Source organism: Anomaloglossus baeobatrachus, chromosome 6 (assembly GCF_048569485.1).
Source record: "Anomaloglossus baeobatrachus isolate aAnoBae1 chromosome 6, aAnoBae1.hap1, whole genome shotgun sequence".
Lineage (NCBI taxonomy): Eukaryota > Metazoa > Chordata > Amphibia > Anura > Aromobatidae > Anomaloglossus > Anomaloglossus baeobatrachus.
Window position 1 is genome coordinate 143078093 of NC_134358.1, and position 27212 is coordinate 143105304.

At 39.1% G+C, this 27212-nt stretch overlaps 1 protein-coding gene across 4 annotated transcripts in view; it reads right to left on the reverse strand.

Moving 5' to 3' along the window:
• SNTG1 (syntrophin gamma 1) overlaps positions 1–27212 on the reverse strand; it is a 1064578-nt gene that overhangs the window by 503698 nt on the left and 533668 nt on the right. For all 4 annotated transcript variants that reach the window (XM_075353282.1, XM_075353284.1, XM_075353281.1 and 1 more), the window contains 2 exons: positions 11311–11428; positions 670–724 (listed from right to left, as the gene is read on the reverse strand). In XM_075353282.1, coding sequence (XP_075209397.1) covers positions 670–696 — 27 coding nt within the window. In that variant the 5' untranslated portion in view covers positions 697–724; positions 11311–11428. The remainder of the gene's footprint in view (positions 1–669; positions 725–11310; positions 11429–27212) is intronic.

A 27212-nucleotide genomic window follows, 5' to 3' on the forward strand; every position in this document is an offset into this window, starting at 1 on the left:
TTCCAGGTTGCAAAGATGTTCTCATTGGCCAACTTTCCCAGTTGTCCTATTCGCACAAAAAGCATAGGTATTGAGTGTAACCTCCTTCCTTCTCTAGAAGCAAAGAGAGAACTTTCAAGTCACCACATATTGACGATCCTTGATCCTAGTAATTAGGTTTCTTGGGAATAAAGTTCAATTAAATTCTCATAGCTTTCTTTCAAGTTCAATGAATGCCCATCGGGTACTGAAGCATATTTGCTGCCTACAGCTTTTAGACTTTTTTTTTTATAAATCAGTATTCAACCCTCATTTACATTGTACTTAATGCAACATTTTTCCATCAGCCCAGGAACATCACTGCAATAAACTAGAGCACTATCTTTAGAAATAATGTAAGAAATTCCTTTTCTCTTCTTCTGTACCATGTACCAGGAGCTAAAAGGTTCTTTTCCTTTGGTGTAGAGCCTAAAAGTTCTGCATAATGTTTAGGAAGGTCCAAGTCCAACTCAGACTGTTTTACCCTTGCAGACCTGTGCTATCTGTCACTCGTTTAAGCATGGAACAAGCTTACTGGTTTAATTGCTTAAACAAATGAACATGTGCGTAAGTGATACAGCAGCATAACAATATTACGCAATCCAAAAAAATCTGTTGTAACTTTTAATTGTTTGGTAAGTTACTGCTCACCTCATCACATGTCGTCCGGAAATCCATATGCCGTAGCACAGATAGGAATATTTGTCTTAAAAAAAAAATAAAATAAAAAAAGTTACTATTGCATATTTATATTTTCAGAAAACATCAGCATTCAGTCAGGTTGTATGTAAGTAGATTTAGTTTTTCATGTTTTAAAAAAGAGATAATGTGTACTATTTTTTCCAAACGATAAAACTTACTTGACATAGTTATTGTTTTCATACCTTTTGATTTGAAATTTGAAAGGGGGAGGTTTAGTTATTGGGTTGTTAATAGAGATGAGCGACTCATTTGAATTTTTTGAATTTTTTTTTTTAAATCCAATTTTTAGTGCATCAATTTTATGACTCTAAAGTACAACAAATCCTCTGATTTCCCTCAGAAGATGTGTACAACACTCTGACATCTCCTATGATGGTATTCAAACCCTTTTCAAACAATTTAACACAAAAACATCCTTTCTATGTAAAAGTGACCTCAACGTATATGGCTATGGGCAAATAGATGGTTACTCTTGGTAATTATTAGTCTGTTTCTCACTCAGTAGTCTTTAATGCTGTATGGTAAAATCATATCTATACAATTTCTTCTTTTTTTATAGCTTTAAATTTCTGTTTCTAAAGTAAACTGGGAACTGTTGCATCCTCTCACTGTGCAAACATTCCGGCTTCATTTCCTGCTTCTGGATTTATGCATGGTATCATAGTCTCTCCTGATTGGCTGTGCTTTACCATGTGATTTGATAGCTGAAAAACATTATAGCGACGCTCAACCAGCCAAGCCCAAGGTCATGTCTATTCTTCTCTGGCTGATGCACTCTTCTGCAATGTGTAAAATATCAACAGTCAATTTAGGCAATTTGCAAAAAGTAAATTGAAATTGCTAAAATTCACCAGGTTCAGGGAATTCCAAAAATTGGCAATAATTCAACTTGCATTAAATAAAATTTGGTAGTCTCCAGCATTTAGGTTTGTTATATTAAGGGGCCCATGAATCAAAATCCATTTTTTCCAAAAATACTAATTTCTGTTTTAAAACAAGCAATGAATATGAGAAACTTCAATTAGTATAATACATGTACTCTATATGTAAGCATAAATTAATACAGCAGAAGTCTTAAAGGGGTTGTCCACTACTTGGACAACCCCTTCTTATTCCCCATGTTCCCCTTAATATAAATAACAAACCCTATGCTCACCTCCGGTGCCAATGCAGTTCCAATGATATTGAAACTCACGTTCCTGGGGCACACATGACATTGTTATGATACGTGAGCCCGTTGACCAATCAGCACTGGCTTCCTTATCCCTGCCTAAGGACGTCTAAGTAATTAACATGAAGTAAGCACTGAGGCTTTCACTCAGTTCCTGTTAATTGCTTAATTGTACGAAGATGGGGAGAAGGAAGCCAGCGCTGATTGATCATGGGGCTTGCGTGTCATAACAATATAACAAGGGCCCTGAGAACGCAAGTTCCAACATTGCTGGAGCTGTGCAGGTACTGAAGGTAAGTATAAAGTTTGTTCATGGGGCAAACATAGGGAATGAGAAGGGGGTTGTCCAAGTAGTGGACAACCCATTTGAGCTTGTGGCAAATAGAGAGTGGTTGGTTTAAAGCTTATATCTCAGAAAGCTTCCAATATTGGTAAACTTTATAACATTTTTGTCTACTGTCTATTTCATCCAGCTGTCAAATATAAGCAGGACCGGCATCAACACCCAATGCACCCAGGCAAATACTGGGGCCATGGACAACAAGGAGGGCCCACTCGCCATCGACACGGGCGGTGTTGTGTTTGGTGACCCTTGAGCCGAGTGCTGGGGACCACAGATCTCAAGATGGCAGCCTCACTTTTCTAGCTGCTGGCCCTTTATACCTTGCACACATTGTTCACTGCTGAACGCTGTGTGCAGGTAAAGGAAAGTTCATCTGTGGGTGAAGCTAGCACGCAATGGGGTGCGGTTCTGTCCAACAGATGATGAGACTAGAGAGAGAGGAGATGCAGCGCAGCACTAGACTGAATCACCAGGGCCTAGAGCTGTATGTGCCCCTCACCTCCACCTAACTGTAGGCACTCCAGAGTTGTATTCCTCCAAAACCCTTAAGCTGTATTTCCCCCCAGAGCTGTATGTGCCACCATCAAGCTGTATGTGCCCTCTCAGAGTAGTATGTGCTCCCCCAAAGCAGTATGTTTCCCCCCTAGAGCTGCAAGGGTCCTCTACAGAGCTGTATACCCCTCCATAGCTGTTTGTGCCCCCCAAAGCTGTATAAGCCCCCTAGAGCTTTATGGGCCTCTTAGTGCTGTATGGGCCCCCAAAGCTGTATGCAACCCACCTCAATAATGTGTATGACCCCCAGTAATGTCCATGCCCTCCAGTAATATCTATGCCCCTCAGTATTGTGTATGATCCCAGTAATGTGTATTCCTCTAGTAATGAGTATGCCCCCCAGTAATGTGTAAGTCCCCTTAGTAATGTGTATACTCCCAGTTACATGTATGCCACCAAGTTACGTCTATGCCCCCCAGTAACATGTATGCCACAAGCATCTCCTGTGATGTACATACAGCAGTGTCAATGTGCAATGTGCATGGCCATGTCTGTTAGTGACAGCCATTACGCAGCACACCCTGCACAGCCACATACCCGGGTGGAGCTGGATGGAGACAAGCATCACACTGAGTTACAGGTAATGTGAGGATGGGAAACAGCACTATTGACCTCATCTTTACAGTTTATGAGGGCATGGCCATTAGAGGAATTTTTTATCTCCCCAGACTACTCCCTTAAGGAAATACTGGAACGTCTCTCTTTTGTATATCTTTTGAATCTTGTCTAAAATAGAAAGCATCAATAACTGTATTAATGTGAACACAGCTTAGAGCTTCACATATATGGCCATACTTGACCATTTGTGAAATAAATAAAAGTTGAAATGGTATGCTTTTCAAAGTAAAAATGTATAGTTATATTGCATGAGAGGCATTTGTTTCATTCTCACAGCCTGCAATGTCAAATCACAAAGAAGCAGCTGCCAAAAATAAAAAAAAGCAAAACAGGTATATGTTAATGTAGCCTAATCATAATACAAGATTAGCTACGCTTGATTTGTAATTACAGGTATAGAATGCAGCTTATTTTCTCATTTAATTTAGTTTATGCACCGTGATAACTTGCTCAATGAGTTTGCATGAATCTTCAACTTTGTTAACCACTTCAAATCTAATATGTAACATCTTTGTAACGTTCTTCATTACTTGCTGTTATCACATAATTTTAGTTCTTTTCAACAGCTCATACTCATAGTATTGTGCTATACATAAGCCATCTGTTTTGTGCCAAGGAAGGGAAGGCTTTCCTGATTACCCAGTGTAAGATACTGTTTTAGCCTTTGTTCTAAATATACAGTATGGCTTCAATGTAAATGATTTGTAATTTTATATAATTTAGGGAAAAAAAAATAGGTTAGATTCATACTTTGCATCATTGGGCAATTCAGAGACTTACTGAAAGAGTAGCAGCATTTCCATGTGAGTTTTCAACTGTATATGTGTACATGAATAGTTCCACTATTTGTAGACATTAAATATCTGCCTTTCGGACCAATGTTACTCTATGGGGTCGCTCACATGAGCGATTTTTTTCTCAGCCCTAATCAGACCGAGAAAACAATCGCAGCATGCTACGGGTGGAATCTGATTCATTCTCACTCATATTGCACTCGCATTACAGCAGAGTTCAGTACAAAAATCGCATTAGCTGATAATGGTGGAGGTAGGCAAATTAATCTCTCCCTCTTCTCCGCAGTGCCTGCCCCCCTCCTCCACAGCTGTTCTGCGATCACAGGATTTCATTACTGAAAAAGTGGAAGCAAACTCTTTTCAGAATTATTATTCTATGTCTATATGGACTGCAGTTAAAACATTCAAGCAGTCCCACATAGCAGCCATCACACAAACCAAATGGGGCTGAACGCAAAAAAAATGTTTTTTAATTTTGTCCAAAGAAAGGAAAGTCCAGCTCTAAAACCCCATTCACTGCTCCTCATCCATTTTTAAGTAACGCAGTGTAACAAATAGGTCATGACAGAGACTGAAAACCAGCACCTCCTGGTGCAACACTCTCCAATAGAACACATTTCACTCCGGAATAGAAAAAGAAAGGAGCTGGCACTCAAAGTAAAAATCTTTGTTTATTCTTTAAAAATACATCACAAAGCAGGGAGGGAAGCGGGGGGCATCAGAGACGACGGCGGCATTTTGCTCTCACGGGCACTTCGTCGCCGTTGTCTCTGATGCCCCCTACATCCTTCCCTGCTTTGTGATGTCTATTTTTAAAGAATAAACAAAGATTTTTACTTGGTGAGTGCCACCTCCTTTCTTCTTCTATTCCGGAGTTATTTTTAATTGTGTATTGACCAATAATGGCCAATCATTTTTGTGGATGACAAGTAGCAAACAATTATGGTAGCCAAGTAATACATGTTTCTTGGTAGCTCTATGGGACTCTACCCTTAGAAAATCACAGATTATATATAATGTGATGTTCAGTAAAGCCGCACTGCCAAAATGAGATTTGCTACATCTGTACTCTAAAAAAAATTACAATTTAGAGAAAAAGTTTCCACAATGAAAAAGAAATCCATAAAACTGACATTTCAAGACTGAAAATGTACATGCACAATGACTTGAGGTGTAGATGAAAGCAAATACCTACTACACAGCAGGTTAATATTAGGGGCTGCGGCTATGCATGCCATCATGGTGACAAGTGTCATCGGAGAATACAAGAAAACAAAAATCTGCCAAATATGTTTACTCAGTAATCTGACACAAAATCACAAGTTGACGTGTCATCCTAGCATATGTTTTATAAACTGAATGTCAAAGATGTCATCTTCACTGTTTTCATCTGATATTAAAATTGAGAACAATCTCTGTTTAAATGTGATTTGGGAAAATCGGAAGTTTAATTTTTAGAAGTTAAAAGCTGGTTAAAAAAGTTGTATAAATCTCTTCCACTTTTTAAAAGACAAAATCTGTTCATTTTAATAAAGCAAACTTTAGATTTAAATCCCTGCATTTACACTACAATTGACTATCACAGTTTGATCTTGTGCATTACGGCATGTCCTATGATGCTCAGTCAAGCAAACATACCGGCTAAGAAATGAACATGCACAAAAAATAGATTTAATTGCTTTAAGTCAAAGTTTCATGTTCATATAATATATTCACTGCATATCCTCATTCTTATCAGTGAAATCCCAGGTCACTCATAAACATGAAAATTCAAAATGTTGATTATAAATGTGCAGAAATTTCACTGCATATTGCATGATCCGTACAACTATTGGAATATTGAATTTCACCCTGGATGTACCATTAATAATTAAAGGGTACTTCCATTTTATTTAGGAATTTCACATTATCATAGGTCTGATTATAATAAGTAATAGTGCATGCACCATCGCCACTGCTAAAGAGGTGCAATAGGAATGGCAGGACAGGGTTCTAATAGGTTCAAAGCACAGTTTTCTTTGTCAGCAACACTTTAGAAAAATTAATTAAAAGGAAATACAATTAAAAAATATTTAAAGTAATTATCAGTTAAATGGTCTTTTGATAATTGTTCACATTGAGCCATACACAAACTCACAGAGGGTATCTGTCCGCAGCTTTTTGCTATGTAATCTAAGGACAACATGCTTTAGGGGTTAAAAAAACAAAAAAATCAACTATACCTCTCCTATCAGACTGTGTGTTTTTGTTTTTTTAGCTATAGGATTTATCACCTAGGGATTATCATTGTTGGACTACAATGTGACACGCATGGCAGGCAGTCACACCCCATCCTGTGATTGATACCTTACTGTCAATGTAAAGTCTCTATAGAGCATTGTGTGGGCAGGGAAGGTCTCTCAGCTGTGCTGCTTTGCTAAATGTAAACATTCTTATTGTGTCAGAACAGCTGCACCCAATAATCTATATCAGAGTTCCCCAACTCCAGTCCTCAAGGACCACCAACAGTGCATGTTTACAGGATTTCCTTAGAATTGCACAGGCTATGGGATTCCTCGCCTATGCAGGTCATTTAATTATCATGTTTGCGATACCAATGAAATCCTGAAAACATGCACTGATGGTGGTCCTTGAGGACTGGAGTTGGGGAAACTTGATTTAAATGATACAATGTTGGATTCAGAATCTTTTTGTCTTTTTGTCAGGAGATGGCAAACTGCATTGCAAGCAGCAACTCAGTTAGATCCCCATCGGACTGGGGTACCAATGGCCCACTAGTAACATTGACTTTGTCAATCCACTGTTCAGCAACATGCAAATATTGAATTACCCTTATTCACAAGTTTACTTATCCCCCCAATAACAATAGATTGGAAAATGTTTAAAATGAATGATCAAATTGCCTCTTCAGGGAGGAAGGAGACAAACTCTAGTGCCACCTACTGGAAGTAGCAATCCTAAAAGTCAAAAGTGGCTCTTTAAGGAGTCTTTTTATATTACCTAGGATTTATGCCAGATCAGTACCTCAATTTGCAGACACAGTGTTTCAGGATGATTGTCCCTCGTCAGTGCAATGTATGAGATCTGATCTAGCTGAATTAGAAGCTCTACTGGGGTCTAAGGGGAGAACTTTTCTCCTTCCGGAGATTGACAAACCAATCTGGCTGTCAGTCATGAGGAGTCTTATAGCTGCAATGCTCCTCTGAGATGAGATGCTGACTATGTCTGCACATTGTAAATTGTACCAGTGTACAATGCATTGCATGTATTGTACCAACTATGGCTCATGTAGGGTTGTGGGGGCAACTCCTTCCTAGTTAGCCACTGGGGGTTCACGTTTTTTCCAGTAGAACAGTCAAGTCAGAGAGTAGAGGTAGAAGGAGAGAAATGCACAGCTCTGGTGTCTCTAAATCATTGTTCGTCTCAGCAGAATTGCTCCTGTTCTAGTAGCCATATGTGTGTCAATATATGTTCTAGTGTATATGTATATACTGTATGTAGGTACAGATGTCACAGTGTGTGTATGTGTATGTGAATGTCTATATCCGATCCATTCAGTAACCCAAAGACAAAAGGTCAAGTGTCACATTATTAGAGAATGTAGAAATTAGGTATTTTATTTTTTAAAGCTTGTAAAGGCCCCATATAATGTATTTTATTTTGCTAAGATATATGTCTCAATTTAAAGATTAAAAGGGTATTCCCATCTACAAGATCCTATCCCATTATGTAGTAGGTATAGTAATAATAATATTAGCAAATACCTCCAATAAGAAATGTAGTATAGTTCTCCTGATATAGCCATGTCTCTTACCTCATGTTCAGGGCATTGCAGCCTAGGTATCCATGGTTATGTCCACTAATATAGTGACAGGTAGTCAGTTAGCTGCTCGTGGTTGTAGCCATGGGTACCTAAGGTGTAATGCCCTGCACATGAGGTAATAGATATTGCTATATCAGAGGAACTATACCACATTTCTAATTGGAGTTATTTGCTAATATTATTATTATTATTATTATTATTATTACTATTACACTTACTACATATTGGGATAGGATGTTGGAGATGGGAATACCCCTTTAACACAGAACTAGAAAACCATGGCTCCACCGCTGTGAGGATGAGAGTACAAAGCTGCAGTATCAGACACCAGTCATTTCACTGGAATGATGCTGCTCATGATAGAAAGCAGCCATGTTCTTACAGTCCTTAACTAGGTCAAGGGAGACACAAATTACTGCATATGAGCTGACCAGATTATACACAGGACTCTAACCCTGCCCTTCTGATACTGCTGGACTAGTTAGCTCTCCTTTATGGATTTTATTTTTTTTACAGAGAAAAAAACATTACATTTTATTTTTAAAAGTTTCTGTATTAAGCATTTATCATGGACCATTCAGAATTTGCTCCAGCTTTACGAGGTATTGATTTTATTAATTTAAAGAGAATTTCTACTTAAATATAAAAATGGTTATATACCAGAAAGTTTGAATTGCAAAATTTGGGTTCATATGATGCTTAGTAATAGCAATAAACATTAAATAAACCATCTATACTAGTTTTAAAATGTCTGTAACATTTCGAAGCTTGAAAACTGAGCCCTGACAATTCTTTAAATTTTCCATAATCCATACTGAATTCTTAACAACATAGATGTAAAACTGTACATTTTGAAAAACAAAAAACACATGGGGAATAATCTCTTAAAAAATGAATTCATTACTCTGCAATTGTGGCTACATGCCTGTAAAACTGATAGGGAAAGCTTTTCTAAATACCTTGGTCAGTCAATTCTGCCTCTGTGAGGCAGTATTGCATTCCACTCATCCCCATGAAGTGACCCCCTCAAGCTCTGTGACCTCTGAGATGTGGTGATGTCAGGTCAACTTTCAATTGACCTGACATCATCGCAGCCGGCCTCAGTCTTCCTGAGTGACTTTGCTGTGGGCGGTGTTTCACCACTCGCCACAGCCCAGCATCGCTCCTGCTTGTGGTGCTCTGCAGTGAAGGAGAGTGCGCGCGACATGCTGGGCTGTGATGCTGGGCTGTGATGAGTGGTGGAACACCGCTCACTGCCCAGTCACTAACAGAGACTGGGGCCGGGCTCAGTTATGTCACGTCAACTGGAAGTTGACGTGACATCACTGGATCTCAGTGGTCACGGAGCCCGGGGGTCAATTCATGGGAATGAGGGCAAGCAATAGCACCGCTCAGAGGCAGAATTGACTGTACAAGGTATTTAAAAAAAGCCTTTCCTATCAGTTTTAAAGGGATGTAGCCACCCCTTTAGAGTACAGTAGAGAACCACCCCTTTAAATATTGCAAAACAGTCTATAAAGTACGTTTTACATAGGATTTTCTAGTGTGGTGTATATTACTCTATTTAATAAATAAACTATGGTAAATTGTTTTCACTCTTCTACAGTTCCATTAGTGTTAACATTGTATTCCTCTGTGAGAACTTAAGCACTATTTACTCTGAATTTAACAATTTGAGATCTGACTGTAAGATTACAGGTTTTAGTTGTGAAACGTCTTTGCTCTTTATAAATAGCCAACTAATTTGTAGTGGAAAGTTTAGGTATGAGAATGAATGAAAATGAGACTGTGCCCAAAAGTTGCTAATCACGAAACACAAATAGGGTAGGAAATTTAAAGGACATTCCCTGTTTTATTATGGACATTTTATCAGTATACTGTATATTGATTTTTTTTATGCTATTTTGTAATGACAATTTTTGATGAGCAAAGTAAATTAATGTTTTCAAATGATTAAATGGTCTACATTGTTTTTTTCTTCCACTGTTCTTCATTTGAGGATTGATGAAGAAGAAGAGTTGAAATACGTGTTCCATGTATTTCTTGATGATTTCATATGTGCAGTTCTCAAACACTTGGAAAAGGGGTATTTCAGTATTTTTAAATTTAAGTGCCCCTACTGTTTTATAGTTTACTATTTGTTTTTAATGTCTATGATGTACTCAATATTTAATTGATTGAGGCAATACTATTCTACTACTTATTCCTCCCCCAAAAACATATTAATCTGTTTGTTAAAAATGTTGCAGTGTAAGAACAAATGCAACAGTTGCCCTTGGAAAAAGTTAATACTAGTCTATAACAATTTTGTAGCCAATAATATTACAATATACAGTTAGAGATGAACGAACCTAAGAATTGGTTTTAAAACAGTATACCAAAAAACTTAAAAAAATCAAGGTTTGGGTTCAGAGTTTGGGTTCAGCTTTACATGCGAACTTCAATCACGTGAACAACATTGTGCTCAGGTACGCTTGGTCCTCAGCCCTGTTTGAGCCACTATCAGTGTTTGAATGGCTTGCACTGGGGGTAACATCAGCATGATTAGATGTAGCGTGCAACTCCAAAAAATTTTTTTAAAAATCCGCCCACTCTTCCTCGGACGTATTCTGCTTATGGCTGTTATATGTGGGCAGAGACTCAAACGGCCAATCAGTGTCTTGCTCCGGGAATTGGATGAAGCTCGAACCAGTGGAAGCTCGGCTCGTTTGCTGCAGGTGAACCGAATCTCGATGGAACCGCTCATCTTTATATATTTGGGCAGCATGGTGGCTCAGTGGTTAGCACTGCAGTCTTGCAGCGCTGGGGTCCTGGGTTCAAATCCCATCAAGGACCCTATCTGCAAGGAGTTTGTATGTTCTCCCCGTGTTTGCGTGGGTTTCCTCCGTGTACTCTGGTTTCCTCCCACACTCCATAGACATACATATAGGGAGTCTAGATTTTGAGCCCCAATGGGGACAGTATTGCCAATGTATGTAAAGCGCTGTGGAATTAATAGCGCTATATAAATGAATAAAATTATTATTATTATATACAGTTTCCACTCATGGACAATACAGTGCAACACTACTTACTCTCTTGCAAATTTAAAATAAACATTGTGTAGTTATATAATAGAAACTTTATTTTTTTGGTTATGAACTATACAAAAAAACTTTACAAACATATATTTATTTATTTATTTTTTTAAATCTGGAAAGAATGACACATCTATAAAAAGGTGAACATGCAATTTCTGCTTTAAATTAGTAAGTAATAATCTCCTAAAAATAGAAATATATGAACTTACTACTTGCTCATGAAGCACAGCTGATTTTTTATCAGAAAAGGCAATCAAAAATTCATCCAAACATGAATCCAGATTTTGATTTTCCTTAATATTAGGTTGCGAAGAAAAGAGCAGACATCTGTTGATGAGAAAAAAAAAGCAATCAACCAAAAATCTACATGGCAAACATGTGTAAAAGAGAAGAAAGAAGCAATCCAGAAACAATGATTCAAATAATGTGTTCTGCAGAATGACCTGAGCACAGCTCACCGCCGAAACAATCGGACTAAGTTAGAAACATTTTTGGATGCTTAGAAAAAAAAAGAAATACATTGTGTCTGGGATTGTAATTATTGAGACTGAGATGGCATGCTGAATAGCTACTCAACTTGCAAAGTGTTTTGTGAATTCTCAAATAGAGGTAATCAGTAACAATAATTAAACTTGACGTTAAGCGTTCATTTGATGATTTTATCATCCATGGTGTGCCATGCTCCCCTCAGACATAGGAGAGGTTCCATTTACTTGTCTATATCAAATGTTGTGAGACTTTAATGAGCCGCTGCACTAACATGTAGTTTTTGTGCTGGCAAATTGCCTGGATAGCGCTTATCACCTGTATCTTTATCCTCCGCAGTTTCTTGATGTAAAAGGAACATGCAAACCACTAAGCTACCAAATTATCTAGAAATAGTAATGAAATGAACAAAATATTATTATGGGCAGCATGAAAATATAGCGGTTACATAGTTTGGAGGTGAAATGTTCGGAGCTCAAAGAAGCACTCACATTTATATTAGAGAAAAAAAGGTTTCTCGAAACAAAATGGACCTTATGCTTATACCGTTAATGATTGCTTCCTTGGCTTAATGGATTAACCCCACTGCCTTCACCACAAATGCAATGTCTATTCAGGTCAATACACTCATCCTATTTAGGCTTGAGCATTAGACAGATATTTTTTCAAGTTAATTGGAGACCTATCAGATACGACTATATAAAGGTCAGGTGCTCCATTTCTGGAGCAGTACACCGTCAATCTCTAAATATATACTATACTGCTGCCAGTATACTCTATATCACATGCACATTTAAAAGGTCTAAGATTTAGAAGATTTTAAATGAAGAATAATGACATTTAAAGAAGCACTCCCATCCAGGCTCAGCCTGGCTCACAGGGGAACAGGGCAATACCCGGTGGGCTCTTTTGCTGGAATGAGATACTTATCCCCCAATATGAGCAGTATTTGGCCCCAATAATTTAGATTCACTAAGTACAGAAAAAAGCAGCATCACATCATTCACTCAACAAACTACACTGTGCACTATTACAGTGGGGAAAAAAGTATTTAGTCAGCCACCAAGTATACAAGTTCTCCCACTTATAAAGATGAGGTCGGCCTGTAATTGACATAGGTAGACCACAAAATGAGAGACAAAGTAAGAAAAACAAATCCAGAAAATCACCGTGTCTGATTTGGTAAGATTTTTTTTGCAAATTATTGTGGAAAATAAGTATTTGGTCAATAACAAAAGTTAATCTCAATATTTTGTTATGTATCCTTTGTTTGTAATGACAGAGGTCAAACGTTTTCTGTAAGTCTTCATAAGATTGGCACCCACTGTTGGTTGTATGTTGGCCCATTCCTCCATGCAGATCTCCTCCAGAGCAGTGATGTTTTGGGCCTGTCGCTGGGCAACACAGACTTTCAACTCTCTATGGGGTTGAGATCTGGAGACTGGCTAGGCCACGCCAGGACCTTCATATGTTTCTCACAAAGCCACTGCTTTGTTGCCCTGGTGGTGTGCTTGGCATCATTATCAGGCTGAAAGGCCCAGCCACATTTCATCTTCAATGCCCTTGCTGATGGAAGGAGGTTTGCACTCAAAATCTCACAATACATGTCCCCATTCATTCTTTCATGCACATGAATCATTCATCCTGGTCGTTTTGCAGAGAAACAGCCTGAAAGCATCATGTTGCCATCCCCATGCTTCACAGTAGGTATAGTGTTCTTTGGATGCAACTTAGCATTCTGTCTCCTCCAAACATGATGAGTTGTGTTTCTACCTAACAGTTCTACTTTGGTTTCATCAGACTATATGGCATTCTCCCAATACTTTTCTGGATAATCCAAATGCTCTCTAGAAAAATTGATACAGGCCCGGACATGTACTGGCTTAAGCAGGAGAACACGTCTGGCACTGCAGGATTTGAGTCCCTGGCGACGTAGTGTGTTAATGATAGTAGGCTTTGTTACGGTGGTCCCAGCTTTATGAAAGTCATTCACTAGGTTCCCCCGGGTGGTTCTGGGATATTTGCTCACCGTTCTTGGGATCATTTTGACCCATGGGGTGAGATCTTGCATGGAGCTTAGATCGAGGGAGGTTATCACAGTAGTCTTATATGTCTTCCATTTTCTTTTTATTGCTCCCACAGTTGATTTCATCACTAAGCTGCTTGCCTATTGCAGATTCAGTCTTCCCATGCTGGTGCAGGGCTGCAATTTTGCTTCTGGTGTCCTTCTACAGCTCTTTGGTCTTCATAATAGTGGAGTTTAGAGTGTGACTGTTTGATATTTTGGACAGGTGTCTTTTATACTGATAATAGGTTCAAACAGGTGCCATTACTACAGGTAATGAGTGGAGGACAGAGGAGCCTCTTAAAGAAGAAGTTACAGGTCTGTGAGAGCCAGAAATCTTGCATGTTTTTAGGTGACTAAATACTTATTTTTCACCATAATTAGCAAAAAAAAATCTTGCCAAATCAGACAAGGTGATTTTCTGGATTTGTTTTCTCATTTTGTCTCTCTCATTGTTGTGATCTACCTATGATGTAAATTACTATCCTCTCTCACCTTTCTAAGTGGGCAAGCTTGCACAATTGGTGGCTGACTAAATACTTTTTTTCCCCACTGTACCTAGAAGTAAAGATAAATGCGTGAATGAGGCTTATGTAATATTTGCATGTAGCTAAACAGTGGGCCACCTGAATCAATGTTACTGGTGGGCCCTTGGCAATTCAGTCCAACACTGCTCCAATCTATATATTTTTTTTATTAAATGTGTGTGTATATGTGCATGTACAATAGTGTGAGTGTATTAATAAAATTACGTAAGGCAATTTTCTCAGGGATTCAGAGCTGTTCTCACTTCTCAGTGATGTCATTACAATTCCAACTAACCAGCTCACTCTTTGCTTAGCCGGAAGTTGATTTTATAATGTACGGTAATTTCATTGTTATGTGCCATAGATTTACTTTTTAAAGCTGGAGTCATACGATGGTATGGCACCCGATGTGAGTGCGTCAGATGCAATATGCTAATGACCCTCGGTTCCCACTCTGCTGCAAGCGTGAGCCAAGTGTCAAGAAACTGTGATCTGATCCTGCAATCGTATCACAGCTGCAGAAAAGAGGGAGGGATTAATCCCCCATCTCCTCGATTGTCAGGCTGCGCGTATATCGCTCTGCACTCGGATGTCATCTGAGTGCAGTACGATGTTTCACTCTCACCCATAGACTTGTATGGGTGCGATTCACACATCTTTTGCTGACAATCGCAACATGCTGCAACTTTTCACCCATCCAGAATCTGGGTGAGATAAAAGCAGATCAACTGCTCTCCCTCACTGGCTAAAATTGATCCAAGTACAATGCGAGATTTTCTCGCATTTCATTCGGCCGAGTCATATGTTTGTGTGAGCGTACCGTAAAAGGGATTTCTGGCTCACATAACATGAAATGTGACCCAGAGAGTCTACACAAAATGGTGATATCACAAGGAATTGGAGCAGAATGACACAAGATCCTGGAGAGAGCAGCTGTAGGTGGGTATATTAATACATACACACTACATTACATGCCCATATACACACATTAATAAAAGAAAGTATAGATGTGACTGTTTGTTTAATAATATAGATTGACATTTTCACCCTAAAACTAATACAGTCCACAGGAATAAAAGACTACATATTTTATTCATGGACACTCTGTCATATGATTTCAAGTCTTATATAAATGTTGCTATTAAAGGTCACATGAAAGGAAGTCGATATGCAAAACTCTGTTAAATGGAATCTGTCGGCAGGTTTTTACTCTCTAAGTTGAAAACAGCATGCTGCAAGGCTTAACACATAGAATTCAGGGATGCCTATCTTGTCAAGATCCGATCTGTTGTTTATTTACTATGTAGCACAGGGGTGGGCAATTAATTTTCCCATGGGGCCGCATGAGAAATTGGGATGGTTTTAGAGGGCCGGACTAATATAATTAACTCAGTTCTACATATATACATATATATATATATATATATATATATATATATATATATATATATATATATATATACAAACACGCATATATACTGTGCATATATAACATATATACATACACACAATGTATTCATACACACACAATCCCCATATACTACATCACTACACCTACCACATACTACACCTGTAATATACATCACTATACACTACACCTGTAATAAACTACACCTCTATATACTATACCACTATATACTACATCACTACACCCCTAGATACACCTGTAATATGCTACATCACTATATACTACACCTGTAATTAACTGCAGCACATCACTATATACTACACCTGTGATAACCTACATCACTACACTTGTATTATACTACACCCCTATATACTACACCTGTATTATACTACACTCCTATATACTACACCTGTATTATACTACACCACTACACCCCTATAAACACCTGTATTATACTACACCACTACACCCCATATACACCTGTAATATACTACACCACTACACCGCTATATACACCTGTAATATACTACACCCCTATATACACCTGTATTATACTACACCCCTATATACACCTGTATAATACATGTGTATATAGGGGTGTAGTGGTGTAGTATAATACAGGTGTATATAGGGGTGTAGTGGTGAAGTATAATACAGGTGTATATAGGGGTGTAGTGGTGTAGTATAATACAGGTGTATATAGGGGTGTAGTGGTGTAGTATAATACAGGTGAATATAGGGGTGTAGTGGTGTAGTATAATACAGGTGTATATAGGGGTGTAGTATATTACAGGTGTATATAGGGGTGTAGTGGTGTAGTATAATACAGGTGTATATAGGGGTGTAGTATTATACTACACTCCTATATACACCTGTATTATACTACACCACTACACACCTATAAAACTACACCACTCCACCCCCCATATACCACACCTGTAAAACTACATTCCCATATACTAAACCACTACACCCCAAATATTTGTCAAAAGTTACCCTCTCCCCCAGCCCCCCGCCCGCCCGCCCCCATTGTCCCCGCAGGTTACTAGTAACCACTCACCTCTCTTCTTATCGTTCCCGTCCTCAGACACCTCCGTACGAGCCCCCCGCTATGCTGCTTCTCCTTCACATGGCCAGGCTGCGCCGACGCTGTATTCCTAGGAGCCCCCGTCGCTGACTCTCTCCATACGGCCCCGGCTGATGCAGCTTCTCCTGCCGGGCGGGAACTTTTCAAATGACACGCGCGCCTTACTGACGATATCAGGGCGCGCGTGTGTCACAGAGAAAAGTGTCGGGCAAGGAACAGAGGAGAGATTCCTGCGTTCCGCTGCCTACACTGTGCGGAGCTTCAGGATCTGTCCTCTGTTTCCTGCCCGACACGCAGCGTCTGATGAGGGTCAGGGCCGGCTCCAGGTTTTTGTGGGCCTCGGGCGGAAGAGTCCCAGTGGGCCCCATCCACACGCAGACACACACATACGTACACATACATATACATATTTAAAGACAAACTCACAAAAATACATATAGAACTGACACATCTATACAGCCATATACACTGACATACCTAGATACACATTACACATGCCTACAGACACACAGCTCTGCTGCATACATACAGACACACATAGCTCTGCTACAGACACACATAGCTCTGCTACATACACACATAGCTCTGCTACATACACACATAGCTCTGCTACATACATACATACACACATAGCTCTGCTACAGACACACATAGCTCTGCTACATACATACACACATAGCTCTACTACATACATACATACACACATAGCTCTGCTACATATATACATACATACACACACATAGCTCTGCTACATATATACATACAGACACATAGCTCTACTACATATATACATACATACACACATAGCTCTGCTACATATATACATAGAGACACATAGCTCTGCTACATACACACATAGCTCTGCTACATACATACACACATAGCTCTGCTACATATATACATACATACACACATAGCTCTGCTACATACATACACACATAGCTCTGCTACAGACATACAGACACACAAAGCTCTGCTACAGACACACATAGCTCTGCTACATACACACATAGCTCTGCTACATACATACACACATAGCTCTGCTACATATATACATACAGACACATAGCTCTGCTACATATATACTTCAGGACACATAGCTCTGCTACATACACACATAGCTCTGCTACATACACACATAGCTCTGCTACATACATACATACACACATAGATCTGCTACAGACACACATAGCTCTGCTACATACATACACACATAGCTCTGCTACATACATACACACACATAGCTCTGCTACATATATACATACAGACACATAGCTCTGCTACATATATACAAACATACACACATAGCTCTGCTACATATTTACATAGAGACACATAGCTCTGCTACATACACACATAGCTCTGCTACATACATACACACATAGCTCTGCTACATATATACATACATACACACATAGCTCTGCTACATACATACACACATAGCTCTGCTACAGACATACAGACACACAAAGCTCTGCTACAGACACACATAGCTCTGCTACATACACACATAGCTCTGCTACATACATACACACATAGCTCTGCTACATATATACATACAGACACATAGCTCTGCTACATATATACATACATACACACATAGCTCTGCTACATATATACATAGAGACACATAGCTCTGCTACATACACACATAGCTCTGCTACATAAATACACACATAGCTCTGCTACATATATACATACATACACACATAGCTCTGCTACATACATACACACATAGCTCTGCTACAGACATACAGACACACAAAGCTCTGCTACAGACACACATAGCTCTGCTACATACATACACACATAGCTCTACTACATACATACACACATAGCTCTGCTACATATATACATACATACACACACATAGCTCTGCTACATATATACATACAGACACATAGCTCTGCTACATATATACATACATACACACATAGCTCTGCTACATATATACATAGAGACACATAGCTCTGCTACATACACACATAGCTCTGCTACATACATACACACATAGCTCTGCTACATATATACATACATACACACATAGCTCTGCTACATACATACACACATAGCTCTGCTACAGACATACAGACACACAAAGCTCTGCTACAGACACACATAGCTCTGCTACATACACACATAGCTCTGCTACATACATACACACATAGCTCTGCTACATATATACATACAGACACATAGCTCTGCTACATATATACTTACAGACACATAGCTCTGCTACATACACACATAGCTCTGCTACATACACACATAGCTCTGCTACATACATACATACACACATAGATCTGCTACAGACACACATAGCTCTGCTACATACATACACACATAGCTCTGCTACATACATACACACACATAGCTCTGCTACATATATACATACAGACACATATCTCTGCTACATATATACATACATACACACATAGCTCTGCTACATATTTACATAGAGACACATAGCTCTGCTACATACACACATAGCTCTGCTACATACATACACACATAGCTCTGCTACATATATACATACATACACACATAGCTCTGCTACATACATACACACATAGCTCTGCTACAGACATACAGACACACAAAGCTCTGCTACAGACACACATAGCTCTGCTACATACACACATAGCTCTGCTACATACATACACACATAGCTCTGCTACATATATACATACAGACACATAGCTCTGCTACATATATACTTACAGACACATAGCTCTGCTACATACACACATAGCTCTGCTACATACACACATAGCTCTGCTACATATATGCATACATACACACATGGCTCTGCTACATTCACACATAGCTCTGCTACATACATACACACATAGCTCTGCTACATATATACATACAGACACATAGCTCTGCTACATTTATGCATACAGACACATAGCTCTGCTACATACACACATAGCTCTGCTACATACATACACACATAGCTCTGCTACATATATACATACATACACACATAACTCTGCTACATACACACATAGCTCTGCTACATACATACACACATAGCTCTGCTACATATATACATACAGACACATAGCTTTGCTACATATACACATACAGACACATAGCTCTGCTACATACATACACACATAGCTCTGCTACATATATACATACATACACACATAGCTCTGGTACATACACACATAGCTCTGCTACATACATACATACACACATAGCTCTGCTACATACACACATAGCTCTGCTACATACACACATAGCTCTTCTAAATACATACACACATAGCTCTGCTACATATATACATACATACACACATAGCTCTGCTACATACACACATAGCTCTGCTACATACATACACACATAGCTCTGCTACATATATACATACAGACACATAGCTCTGCTACATATATACATACAGACACATAGCTCTGCTACATACATACACACATAGCTCTGCTACATATATACATACATACACACATAGCTCTGGTACATACACACATAGCTCTGCTACATACATACACACATAGCTCTGCTACATATATACATACATACACACATAGCTCTGGTACATACACACATAGCTCTGCTACATACATATATAAACACATAGCTCTGCTACATACATACATACACACATAGCTTTGCTACATATATACATACATACACATAGCTCTGCTACATATATACATACATACACACATAGCTCTGCTACATATATACATACATACACACATAGCTCTGCTACATATATACATACATACACACATAGCTCTGCTACATATATACATACATACACACATAGCTCTGCTACATATATACATACATACACACATAGCTCTGCTACATACACACATAGCTCTGCTACATACATACATACACACATAGCTCTGCTACAGACACACATAGCTCTGCTACATACATACACACATAGCTCTACTACATACATACATACACACATAGCTCTGCTACATATATACATACATACACACACATAGCTCTGCTACATATATACATACAGACACATAGCTCTACTACATATATACATACATACACACATAGCTCTGCTACATATATACATAGAGACACATAGCTCTGCTACATACACACATAGCTCTGCTACATACATACACACATAGCTCTGCTACATATATACATACATACACACATAGCTCTGCTACATACATACACACATAGCTCTGCTACAGACATACAGACACACAAAGCTCTGCTACAGACACACATAGCTCTGCTACATACACACATAGCTCTGCTACATACATACACACATAGCTCTGCTACATATATACATACAGACACATAGCTCTGCTACATATATACTTACAGACACATAGCTCTGCTACATACACACATAGCTCTGCTACATACACACATAGCTCTGCTACATACATACATACACACATAGATCTGCTACAGACACACATAGCTCTGCTACATACATACACACATAGCTCTGCTACATACATACACACACATAGCTCTGCTACATATATACATACAGACACATAGCTCTGCTACATATATACAAACATACACACATAGCTCTGCTACATATTTACATAGAGACACATAGCTCTGCTACATACACACATAGCTCTGCTACATACATACACACATAGCTCTGCTACATATATACATACATACACACATAGCTCTGCTACATACATACACACATAGCTCTGCTACAGACATACAGACACACAAAGCTCTGCTACAGACACACATAGCTCTGCTACATACACACATAGCTCTGCTACATACATACACACATAGCTCTGCTACATATATACATACAGACACATAGCTCTGCTACATATATACATACATACACACATAGCTCTGCTACATATATACATAGAGACACATAGCTCTGCTACATACACACATAGCTCTGCTACATAAATACACACATAGCTCTGCTACATATATACATACATACACACATAGCTCTGCTACATACATACACACATAGCTCTGCTACAGACATACAGACACACAAAGCTCTGCTCCAGACACACATAGCTCTGCTACATACATACACACATAGCTCTACTACATACATACATACACACATAGCTCTGCTACATATATACATACATACACACATAGCTCTGCTACATATATACATACAGACACATAGCTCTGCTACATATATACATACATACACACATAGCTCTGCTACATATATACATAGAGACACATAGCTCTGCTACATACACACATAGCTCTGCTACATACATACACACATAGCTCTGCTACATATATACATACATACACACATAGCTCTGCTACATACATACACACATAGCTCTGCTACAGACATACAGACACACAAAGCTCTGCTACAGACACACATAGCTCTGCTACATACACACATAGCTCTGCTACATACATACACACATAGCTCTGCTACATATATACATACAGACACATAGCTCTGCTACATATATACTTACAGACACATAGCTCTGCTACATACACACATAGCTCTGCTACATACACACATAGCTCTGCTACATACATACATACACACATAGATCTGCTACAGACACACATAGCTCTGCTACATACATACACACATAGCTCTGCTACATACATACACACACATAGCTCTGCTACATATATACATACAGACACATATCTCTGCTACATATATACATACATACACACATAGCTCTGCTACATATTTACATAGAGACACATAGCTCTGCTACATACACACATAGCTCTGCTACATACATACACACATAGCTCTGCTACATATATACATACATACACACATAGCTCTGCTACATACATACACACATAGCTCTGCTACAGACATACAGACACACAAAGCTCTGCTACAGACACACATAGCTCTGCTACATACACACATAGCTCTGCTACATACATACACACATAGCTCTGCTACATATATACATACAGACACATAGCTCTGCTACATATATACTTACAGACACATAGCTCTGCTACATACACACATAGCTCTGCTACATACACACATAGCTCTGCTACATATATGCATACATACACACATGGCTCTGCTACATTCACACATAGCTCTGCTACATACATACACACATAGCTCTGCTACATATATACATACAGACACATAGCTCTGCTACATATATGCATACATACACACATGGCTCTGCTACATTCACACATAGCTCTGCTACATACATACACACATAGCTCTGCTACATATATACATACAGACACATAGCTCTGCTACATATATGCATACAGACACATAGCTCTGCTACATACACACATAGCTCTGCTACATACATACACACATAGCTCTGCTACATATATACATACATACACACATAACTCTGCTACATACACACATAGCTCTGCTACATACATACACACATAGCTCTGCTACATACATACACACATAGCTCTGCTACATATATACATACAGACACATAGCTTTGCTACATATACACATACAGACACATAGCTCTGCTACATACATACACACATAGCTCTGCTACATATATACATACATACACACATAGCTCTGGTACATACACACATAGCTCTGCTACATACACACATAGCTCTGCTACATACACACATAGCTCTTCTAAATACATACACACATAGCTCTGCTACATATATACATACATACACACATAGCTCTGCTACATACACACATAGCTCTGCTACATACATACACACATAGCTCTGCTACATATATACATACATACACACATAGCTCTGGTACATACACACATAGCTCTGCTACATACATATATAAACACATAGCTCTGCTACATACATACATACACACATAGCTTTGCTACATATATACATACATACACATAGCTCTGCTACATATATACATACATACACACATAGCTCTGCTACATATATACATACATACACACATAGCTCTGCTACATATATACATACATACACACATAGCTCTGCTACATATATACATACATACACACATAGCTCTGCTACATACATACACACATAACCCTGCTACATATATACATACATACACACACGCGGCTCTGGGGGGCCCACACAAGCGGCTCTGGGGCCCAGCACATACGGCACGGGGTGGGGGGGGAAGGGCATACACCTAGGGGGGGGGAGAAGCCCATACAGCTCACCAGGGCCCATAAATCGGGGGGTGGGGAGGGCACATACCGCTCAGGTCACGGAGGAGAGGGGGCCCACACAGAGCCGGAAAGAAGCACTGTGCTGGGGGTCGCTGGCTGGCACTGCAACTCTTTCATCCATGGGACTGAGCAGGCCGGTCGGTAGCTCCGCCCACAGATGAAGTTCAACCAGGAAGTCTGGCTCCTTAAAGGGACGGCGCCGCAGATTCCTGCCGAGGACTGCGGTCCCCGGAACTCAGCCCGGGGGCAGCAGAATTAAGGCGAGGGGGCCCGGGCCAAGGAGCACCAGAACTGACTAGGCCGAGTGGGCCCCCCGGCTCTCCAGGGCCCCGGCATTTGCCCGGGCACTGATGAGGGCAATCTGACCACTCGCCTCCCGGAGCCTGGAGCTCCGTACAACAGGTTAGATTGCCCTCATCAGTGACCGGCCAGCAAGGACGCCCTGAGCCAGGCGGGCCGCTCACAGAGAGTAGGCGGGCCGGATGTGGCCCGCGGGCCGCCCCTTGCCCAGGTCTGATGTAGCAGGACTTTTCATTGCTCAGACTACAATGTAACACACATGGCAGTCTGGCACGCTCCACCTCTGATTGACATCTCACTGTCAATGTACAATCTCTATGGAGAGCCTGGTGTGAGCGGGATAATTCTCTCAGCTTTGCTACATAACTAAATCTAAAAATTCTGATTGTATCAGAACAGCTGCATACAGTAATCTAAGTGAAACATTGTTGTTGCAAAAGTAATTACATTTTCATTATTTCACATTACAAATTTATCGAGATGCATTTCTAAAAAGGATAGAACCTCGTTTAAAAAGAATATTGTATGGACCTGGAACATAAATTTAGCCATAGAGATGAATTACTTTCAGGACAATTTAAAAAATATTTTTATACATATATATATATATATATATATATATATATATACACACACTAGCTGTACTACCCGGCTTCACCCGGGTTAATAACTGCTGTTAACAAAATAGAATGTATTAACAAAAATTTATTCTGCACACAAACACCACAAAACAAATAGATAGAAATGTAATTATTAAAAGGCAAAAACTAAGCTAACGCAAGCATTTCACAACATATATTTCAACACCACAGATATTCCACACAGATTTAACTAAATTGGCCAAGTAATGTGCTCCGTCTGTCACTTTCCCCGTCTGTCTCTTTCCCCGTCTGTCTCTTTCCCCGTCTGTCTCTATATATATATATATATATATATATATATATATATATATATCAATGTTATGATAGCTTCTCATTACTGCTATTGTGAATAGACTCTTGAATACTTATCATCACTAAATCCTACACTTCTGCTTTTGTGTTTTTCAAAATAATTTTTAAAGCATTTTAAAGGATTACTTTAAAAATCTATTTAGCTTTCAATAGGTTTTACATTTTAATGTTGTTATTGTTATAGCAGCTTGCATAAACAGACCAGTTATAGAATACATTTTTTTCTTGGCTGCAGAATGTTTCTTTCATGCTATGCGAATCCCTGAGGAGTCTAAGATAAGATATGCTTTCAAGCTATCTTTTTTTATTTTGGCAGTATATGTCTTCAAAGCTTGTGTTGCTGTTTATGCATACAGAGCTTAATATACAAGGAGATAGACAGAAAGATAGATAAATAAAAAGCTACCGGAGCACTAATCTAAGTAAAGTGTGTGTGCGAGCTTTCAGGGCCATAGATCAAAAAACCTCAAAATACAAAAAAAATAAGTAAAAATAAGACATTCCTATATATTTTATTTAAAAAAGTGGATATTAACTACATGCCTACATTCCCAAAAACTCCATGGAAAAAAAGTGGGTATTTACTAGAGGAGTCGAATAAATAGCCCTGGTCATAGAATAAATAGTCACTTTTTTACCTAGAATACATGGGATTGCGGCACTCCACCTGTTTATGTGGTCATAAGTATAGACTTATGAAAGTTTATATATAATAAATATATGGTTATATATATATATATATATATATATATATATATACAGTGCAGACCAAAAGTTTGGACACACCTTCTCATCTCTAGAATAACTGTTAAGAGGAGACTTTGTGCAGCAGGCCTTCATGGTAAAATAGCTGCTAGGAAAGCACTGCTGAGGACAGGCAACAAGCAGAAGAAACTTTTTTGGGCTAAAGAACACAAGGAATGGACATTAGACCAGTGGAAATCTGTGCTTTCTGATGAGTCCAAATTTGAGATCTTTGGATCCAACCACCGTGTCTTTGTAGAAAAGGTGAACAGATGGACTCTACATGGCTGGTTCCAACCGTGAAGCATGGAGGAGGAGGTGTGATGGTGTGGGGGTGCTTTTCTGGTGACACTTGGGGATTTATTCAAAATTGAATTCCTATAGAACCAGCATGCCTACCACAGCATCTTGCAGCTGCGTGCTATTCCATCCGGTTTGCGTTTAGTTGGACCATCATTTATTTTTCAACAGGACAATGACCCCAAACACACCTCCAGGCTGTGTAAGTGCTATTTGACTAAGAAGGAGAGTGATGGGGTGCTACGCCAGATGACCTGGTCTCCACAGTCACCAGACCTGAACCCAATCGAGATGGTGAGCTAAACCTCAGAGTGAAGGCAAAAGGGCCAACAAGTGCTAAGCATCTCTGGGAACTCCTTCAAGACTGTTGGAAAAACACTTCCGGTGACTACCTCTTGAAGCTCATCAAGAGAATGCCAAGAGGTGTGAAAAGTAGTAATCAAAGCAAAAGGTCTTCTACTTTGAAGACCTTCTACTGTGTCTACTTTGAAGAACCTAGAATATAAGACATATTTTCAGTTGTTTCACACTTTTTTAAGTATTTCATTCCACATGTTTTAATTCATAGCTTTGATGCCTTCAATGTGAATCTACAATTTTCAGAGTCCTGAAAATAAAGTTAACTCTTTGAATGAGAAAGTGTGTCCAAGCTTTTGGTCTGTACATATATATATATATATATATATATATATATATATATTATAATATTATTTTAGATACTGTAAGTGCATTGTTAAGAATAGAGATGAGCAAAACCCCCCAAGGTTCGATTTGGGTCGTGTTCGCCAACTTCACCTGTGGTCTCCAATAGGTCGACAAATGGCTCCCCGAACAAATACAACCCCCATTGAATTCAATGGGAGGAAAAAAATAAATGCATAGACAACACCTTAAGGGGGCCCAAAAGCTACAAAAACAGCTCACACCTTTTTAAAACGCAGCCATATTGTGTTGTGGCTTACCCATTAGGTTCCTATGCTATTAACGGTAAACGTCTCCCCATAAGCAAAGTTTACCATTCTGGGAAAGGAAATGTAGGGTAAATGAGTTGTGACTACCCTGGTAGATAATACAGATAACGTAA